The sequence below is a fragment of the Ipomoea nil genome, unplaced genomic scaffold (genome assembly GCF_001879475.1).
Source record: "Ipomoea nil cultivar Tokyo-kokei standard unplaced genomic scaffold, Asagao_1.1 scaffold3170, whole genome shotgun sequence".
Classification (NCBI taxonomy): domain Eukaryota; kingdom Viridiplantae; phylum Streptophyta; class Magnoliopsida; order Solanales; family Convolvulaceae; genus Ipomoea; species Ipomoea nil.
In genome coordinates, this window is record NW_017619598.1 from 8,127 (window position 1) to 16,456 (window position 8,330).

Here is an 8,330-nt window from a genome sequence, read left to right on the forward strand (position 1 = left end):
GTTAAGACAAGGAGCCGTTGAGGCATTAAAGGCCGGGCTCGGTCCGCCAGTTACTAGCCAAAGAGAGCCGTTGGCAGAATCCGTAACGTCGCCCAACGGCTCGGCGCATTGAATGTATTCTTTAAGTCGGCCATCATAAGCCTTTAAGTCAGTAGAGGGGGAGCCACTATAAAGAGGGCTCCTCCACCCTTGTATGAGGCAGATTCAAGAACCCGGAGAGGGAATAGACAAGTACTACTAAGCATCATATTTTACTAAGACTCAAACCCTTTTGGGAAAGGTGTATCCTCCAGCTAAAGGTTGTGTTGGACCTCCTTGGGCTCGAAAAACCCTAAAACCATCACTCATATTAATAATTTTTTTAATCTTAATTAGTTTATTGATGGACTTCGAATATATATTGATAAAACGAACCTTCTGCATTGTAAAAATGAACCTCCAATATTCTCTTAATGAACTATTTTAGATTCATTATTATTATTATTATAAATAATTGCATTATTATTGTAAATGTAAATATTCATCAGTATTGTAATTATTCTTTAATGAACCACCAATATTGTGAAAAAGACCTTGTAGCATTTCATTAATTAATAAATCATCTATCATTATAATACAGTTATATTAGAATTCTGAAAATGAACCTGTTGTTTGATTAATGAACTTATTTAATATTTATTAATATAATATATGTATTTGTATTAGTGCAGTAAAAATGAACTTATAATATTTTAAAGATAAATAATATATTAAAAAGAGTTAAATACCGAAATGGTCCCTTGACTATAGCAAAATTATCAATTTGGTCCTTGACTATTTTTTTTTAACCAATTAAGTCCATCAATTTTAAAAACTTAACCAATTTGGTCCTCCGTTTGTTTGACCGTTAGTCAACCGTTAATTTGGGACCAAATTGGTAATTTTGCTATAGTCAATGGACTATTTTAGTAATTAACTTTAGGGGTGGACAATTCGATTTTGTTTTCTCGAATTGAACCATACCAGACCGAACCGAACTAATTTGTTTCGGTAATATACCGAACAATCGAACGGTATTGGATTCTTGTATACCGAACGGTTCGATAAAAAACTGATCCAAATTGTTCGGTAAAAATTGAACTGAACTGAGTACTGTTTGATTTTTAATAATAATAATAATAATAATAATAATAATAATAATAATAATAAATAATAATAATAATAATAAAAAGTAAATCCAAGTCCCTTACTGCTTGCTCTGTCGTTCAGCTCATATTCTCACGGGTATCTCTCGTAAATGTTTTATTTGATTTCTTTATGGTTTGTTATCAAAAGTTCTATATTATGTGTTATGGTGTTTACATAATCCATATCCAAAGTCTAATATATAACAAAATAGCAATCCGAACTTCAAACAATATTCGGTTCGGTTTGGTTTTTACCGAACAAATTTAGTTCGGTTCGAGTTTTTACCGAACCGTTCGGTTGTTCGGTATATTACCGTATCTAACTAGTTTGGTACGGTTCGGTTCGAGAAAACTGAACCGAATTGCCCACCATAAAGTTAATTACCAAAATGGTCCATTGACTATAGCAAATTACCAATTTGGTCCCAAGTTAACGGTCAAACAAACGGAGGACCAAATTGGTTAAAACTTTTAAAGTTGAGGGACTTAATTGGTCAAAAAAAATAATCAAGGACCAAATTGATAATTTCACTTAGTCAAGGGACCATTTTGATAATTAACTCTATTAAAAATTAAGCTAATATAGTAACTTAATTTAACCGTATGTTAATTTAAGAAATGATTTTTTAAGACAAATATAATGAATTTCATTAATCCATCATCATTATGAGTGTGATTTGATTCATCATAGAATTGGTCGCAAGTCGCAACACCAAAAGACTTTCTTACCGCGTTTTCAAACTCTTCACGTGGAGTGATATTTGATATCAAATAACCAGAAAAAGACTTTTTTTTTTTTTTTGAAAGCTACTGGTTCTATTACATTGTAGTATCTGTTCATATACTTTCTCAACCTACTGAAACACAAAGAACCAATAACGCCTCCACTGAGGCTCGAACTCATAATCTTCCAAATGGAAGTCCAACCCGGATACCATTAGACCACATAGTCCTGGTAACCAGAAAAAGACTTTATTCTTCATCATTTCACTAATAAATTAAAGATTAAGATCACTTGACCATATATTTGAGTTATGAATATACTAATATCATTTCAATCATATTCGTATTTTCACCTTTATTCATTACTCTTAACTTGATTGTTTTATGTGTTTTGATTATTTTTCTAAATCAATCAAATTGAGTTCAAAATGTCTTAACTAACTTTGTTGGTGTGAGTGATCGTGTGTTGGGAGTTCGAACCCTCTCTTGTATGGAAAAACTAATTTGACCTGCACAAAAGTTTAGAAAAACTAAAAGATCAAAAGTGATCAAGATAATAATACTAACAGAGCGTTTAGTTGGAGGGAATTGAAATTCTCTGATTTTCATAGAATTAGAATTCAATGAATTTAGGAAGACAAAAAAAAGATAACACTATTCTTTCACAATTTTTTAAAAACATTTTTCCTGAAAGTTCCTTGAGTCATTCTCTTGATTTTCTTTTAAGGTCATTTATATTTACATAATCTTGTTTCCTGTTTACGGATAGCTATTTGTCTGAATCAGTTTGATGTTTAAATTTCTATTCTTTGAATTAATTGTGTGTTTACCTTGTACTGTTAATCATGATAAATCAAAGAAGGGAACATGTATTCTTAAAGATGGTCTAAGTGGTAATTCTCAGACAATAATGATCGTCACCATATCTCCCGCAGATAGTTAGTATCGCCATACTGTTAACACTTTGAAGTATGCTCACCGAACAGAGGAAATTAGGACACATTCAGGTGAGAGTCCAATCTATAGATGTCTAGGAACTAAGTAATATATGTGATACATGAGTATATAAATATGCTGTAGTTTGTGATATAGTTGCTACATGTTGAAATAAATTTCTTTTTCAATTCTTATATTCTGCAAGATAGAGGGTAGTATTTATTTAATAAGAGAAAATTTCAATTTTGGTCCACTGACTATTGGAGGTGTGTTAATTGCAACACTTGACTTTCAAAAATGTTAATTGAGTACCTTGACTATGCAATTTCTATCAATTTTGGTCACGCCGGCCAAATCTCACCGGAAAAAATTTAACAGGACAAATAATTAGGGTATTTTAGTCATTTTACTTATTTTTTCATTCTTCTCCCCTGAGCTTCCCCATTTCCGGTGAGCTTCTTCTCCATTTCCGGCGACCAACAACCTTCGTTCTCCTAAATTTTGTGGAAGAAGAAAAATGTATGTGATGAGATTTGGGTAATGGGAGTTCGTTGATATAATAATTAAAGCAAAAGTAAAGCCAACCTCTAAACTCTCACACTTCCAAATTTTCAATCTTGTCTTCTCTCTCTGACCTTACCCCTCTGTCTCTCTTCGCAGACATGGAAAAAGGGTGAAAGCGAGAGAGAATGTCGACTAACATTGGTTCAAATGTTTAGCCATTTTGAATTTTGTCACCATTTGATTTTATTTGACCAGGTGAGGATGAAGAGCAACACAATGATTCAATTTTGTCACCAAGAAAGAGCAGCACAGTGATTCTGATGATGTTGACCAGGTTAGGATGAAGAGAAAGAGCAGCACAATGATTCTCGATAGGGAAGGTTGATACGAAGCAATCAAAGACAAGCTTATCGGAGAAGGAATCTCGCCGAAAATGGAGGGAAGTTCATCGGAGAAGAAAGAACATGAGTAAAATGACTAAAATACCCTCATTATTTGCCCTATTAAATTTTTCCGGTGAGATTTCGCTGGCAATTTGACCGGCGTGACCAAAATTGATAGAAATTGCATAGTCAAGGTACTCAATTAACATTTTTGAAAGTCAAGCGTTGCAATTAACACACCTCCAATAGTCAGTGGACCAAAATTGAAATTTTCTCTATTTAATAATTATGTTACTACCAATTTCTTTTTCCAGATTATTAGTAGCATGCACAAAAAAAGTTAAAAATCTGTTGTCAATCATACTGATCTTTGAACATTGTAGATTACCAAACAGAGATGCCTTTTACCATCTACAAATTGCTAAAGCTAAGGATCAAATATGCCTCTTACCAGCTACAAATTGCTCCAGTTGTTGGTTAAATACATTTGAGATTCATTTAATTTGAGTGCTATAGTATACAACAACATACAATTGTGAAATTGTGCAAATAGTGAATTACTATGACATTTTCATAATATAATGCTTTTGTAGATTTTTTTTTTTAATTATAATCATTATTTTTCGACCACCAGTTGGTGGTCCGAAATGTGTTTTTTTTTTTTTTTCCTCTTTTTTTTTACTTCATTATTTTCCGACCACCTAGTGGTCGAAAAACACGAAAATGCATTTTTTTCAACCCGACCAAACCTTCCGACCACCTTACAATTGTGGATGCTATACCACCTCATGTGGTGGTTGAAAATACCGACGAGGGTCTTTCCGCATCCCCAAAATAGTCGGAATAAGTGTTTTCGACCGAATTTTGGCTATTTCTGACCACTCTTCGGTGATCGGAAAATTGGCGATTTCTAGCAGTGCAATGAGACAAACTTACACATCTCTCTCTCTCTCTCTCTCTCTCTCTCTCTCTCTCTCTCTCTCTTTAAAAAAAAAAAAACTAAAATTGATGTGCGACCTCTCATTTTTTATCATAGTGTGATGAACCCTTTCAGTATATGATGTTTTTGAATGTAAGCTTTTAAAAAACTTAACATTTTATTATGTTTAATTAGATTGTGAACTTTTATTTTTATGATGTATTTTTGGATGTGACCTTATATATGAAGCTTAACATTTCACAAAGTATTTACATATATAAAAATTAATTATAGTCTATCCTATTCAAGAGATAGTGTAGATGAGTAGCATTTGAATATGTTATTTATTTATTTGTTTTTTTTTTTTGTTCGAATATGTACATAGGTCCATGAGATACTTGTCCTTTATAATAATAATAATGATGATGATATTTTGGATTTTATACTAATCTCTTTTCAAATAAAATATTGAGATTTAATTCTCAATTTATTCTCATATTATTTCTTTCTCTTAAAATTGTAATTTTTTTTCATCAAATTCCCTCCCTCCAACCAAATCTCTTGTATGAGTATAAAAATCACTATAGCTGATGGACAAATTAAAATGGAAATAAGGGAAGTTTATAGCTCAAACACATTATTACACCATGTATATATGTTTAATCTATAGAGTACTCAAATTTTTATTGCCCAATCTCTTATTCTCTGTAGGGAAGTACAGTTTGGAAACTTATTTTTCTCCCCTATATTATTATTATTATTGTACTATTCATTAAGAGCTTATCAGTTGAAGTTGAGCTGATACTTGGGAGTCTTGTCTGGACGAAACACCCCAAAATGCTTCTCCACTTCATCACCGCCTTTCAGGTTTTCATCGAACATGGCAAAAAGGAAAGTCTCAATTGACCTTCCAGGCTTCATCGGAGTCCCAGAATTTCCCTTAACATGTGAAATGAGATTGCTATAGTACGTGGCAGCATTCTGCGCCGTCGCCGCGAAGCCGCCGTCGGACGGCCAGCCGCTTTCCGAGACGACGATGGGTATGTTGGGACCGCCGGCCTTCTGGACGGCGGCGTACATGGAGTCGAGGAGCGCGTCGAAGAGGTTGCGGTAGCCGGCGGAGTTGGGGTTGGGCTCGGTGAATAGAGAGTAGGGGAGGGGGACTTGATTGGGGTTGTCTTTGTGGCTGAAATAAGGGTAAATGTTGGCGAGTAAAGGGAGGTTGTTCTGGGCGAGGAATTGGACGAGGGGGTTCATTAGCCCCTGGGCGTCGCCCTTAAACACGGCTTGATTTGGGGGGAATGTGTTGTCCAACACCGCCGAGTAGGTGGCGGTGGAGGGCTTGATCTTGCCGAGCAACCCGGCGGCGGAGAGCGCGGCGTGCACGTTTCTCAAGGCGGGGAGGACGGAGTTGACGTACTGCGCCGTGTTGGGGTTTCCGGCCCAGACCTCGTTCCCGACGGCGACGTATTTGAAGTTGACGTCCGGGAAGGAGACTATGTTGGTCTGGACCCAGTCTCGGGCTCGGGCCGGGTCGGTTAGGGCTTGGAGCTTGTCGTTGAAGACGTCGAGGATGACTTCGATGTTGGTTCCCCGGAGGGCGTTGAGGACGCTGGGGTCGGCGTCGTAGAGTCGCAGCCCTCGGATGCCATTGCTCTTGTAGAGGTTGATCACGTCGGTGTCCGATGGTAAATTGTTGCCGTTCTTGCCGTAGCAAACACCAATGGATTGTACTCCTGCAAAACACAATCAAATGGATTGTATGAAAAAATCAATATGACCACCTTTAATTCAGCAGGTTTTGTGAGAACGGGGATTAGTCAGAGTATATTACGGGTTTAAAAATGACTCTTATAATTAGAGTCTATTAAAACACTTTGTAGTCTAATTCAAAAAAAAATAAAATAAAATAAAAAGAGACAATCTCTCATTTCCAAATCCACTCTGATCAGATAAAATTTTGAGAGGTAATAAATTATAGTGACTCAACAATTAGTTAAATGGGAGGGCTTGTATTTGATGTCTTATAGAGTTATTGATAAGGATTCATGAGAATATCTTGTACAAGTGCGACCCAAAGTGGTGTGATACCGACTATATATGCATTAAAATTTAAATTAAAGAATCAATACATTACTGACACAATTATCAGGACTATGTGGTCTAATGGTATCCGGGTTGGACTTCCATTTGGAAGGTTGTGAGTTCAAGCCTCAGTGGAGGCGTTATTGGTTCTTTGTGTTTCAGTAGGTGTAACATTCAAAAAAAACATTACTGACACAATTTTGTACTTTTCAAAGCTCATTCTTGCACACAGCAGAAATAGTTCTCCGTTATTTTATTTTGAAAATTTATGAATCTAAAGATAATTAAATGAAGTCAACAACCAGGACTATGTGGTCTAATGGTATCCGGGTTGGACTTCCATTTGGAAGATTATGAGTTCAAGCCTCAGTGGAGGCGTTATTGGTTCTTTGTGTTTCAGTAGGTTGAGAAAGTATATGAACAGATACTACAATGTAATAGAGCCAGTAACTTTCAAAAAAAAAAAAAAAATGAAGTCAACAATAAAAGAGATAAGGTTTTGTCTTTTAACATATACCCATACGGTCTATGGTTTTTTTTTTTTTTTTTTTTTTTTTTTTTTTTTTTGAATGCAACTGATTCTATTACAATGTAGTATCTCAGTTTTCACTGAGGCTCGAACCATATCCTTCTATATGGGAGTGCAACCCAAGTGTTATACGTCTATGTTAAGCATACAATAGCCATATTTGGTAAAATAGTTAGCCTATCAACCAATTTTGATTTGTTTAACCACTATTAAGTGTTTGATTTGGTTAAACAATCAATATGAGTATTTGATTAATTGGTTTTTTGTAACAACTCATTGCTCCAAAACACTAAAATTCGAAAAGCTGTTCAAAAAAACTAGCTTTTTCGATCTGTTTTTTGATAAAGTCATTTTATATGTAATTAACTATCAGCTAACATCTAATTTACTAAACATCTTTCTACAATCAGCTAGTCAAACTCACTAACCAATCAGCTAACAACTATATTTACTAAACACCGCCAATATATAAATAGTAAATATGATGTTCAATCATCAATTTAGACATTTAGTTGAGACAAAATACGTCATTCGTTTTTACATCAATAATCAACTGTACATGTAAGCGAGCATGTGAAGCCCATTTTTTCTTCCCTAAAATGTAAGATGCATGAGAGATAGAGAAGGACCTGTTATGTGTAGCAACGCAATGAATAGGAGAATGAGAGCCATGGAAGATTTGCAAGGCAATAGGGGATGTTGCAGAGCCATATACGAGGTAATTGAAATGATGCACCAATGTACATTTGTTGCTGGTTTTATAGGCAAACTCGAAGCCTAGCAACGCCAAAGTCTGTTACGGGTCAAATACTCTGTATAAAATTAGGACTAATACAACAAAATTAGGACAAAGAAAAAAACACAAGTAATTAAATATTTAAATATATACGACGATTACTACTGCACCGGGTCATTTCTATCTCATCCTATCAGTTTTCTTCTTCTGTACATTTAATCACCATGAATGGTGGGAGAGTATGATAATAATCAAAGAAAATCTGAGGAATTTAATAATAGCCAATAGGTCGTGTTCACAAATTTTGGTACGTATAGAAAATTTGAGCAAAGAAAAGTCTTTAAATCTT

The 8,330-nt window shown here is 34.9% G+C and overlaps 1 protein-coding gene across 1 annotated transcript; it reads right to left on the minus strand.

The window, feature by feature from the left end:
* Positions 1 to 5,271: 5,271 nt before the first annotated feature.
* Positions 5,272 to 7,980, minus strand: LOC109167922 (glucan endo-1,3-beta-glucosidase, acidic-like). Its single transcript, XM_019316995.1, has 2 exons — positions 7,875 to 7,980; positions 5,272 to 6,367 (listed from the first exon to the last, which is right to left on the minus strand). Exons 1-2 carry the CDS (start codon positions 7,954 to 7,956, stop codon positions 5,415 to 5,417), a joined length of 1,035 nt encoding a protein of 344 aa, XP_019172540.1. The 5' UTR covers positions 7,957 to 7,980; the 3' UTR covers positions 5,272 to 5,414.
* Positions 7,981 to 8,330: the final 350 nt, after the last annotated feature.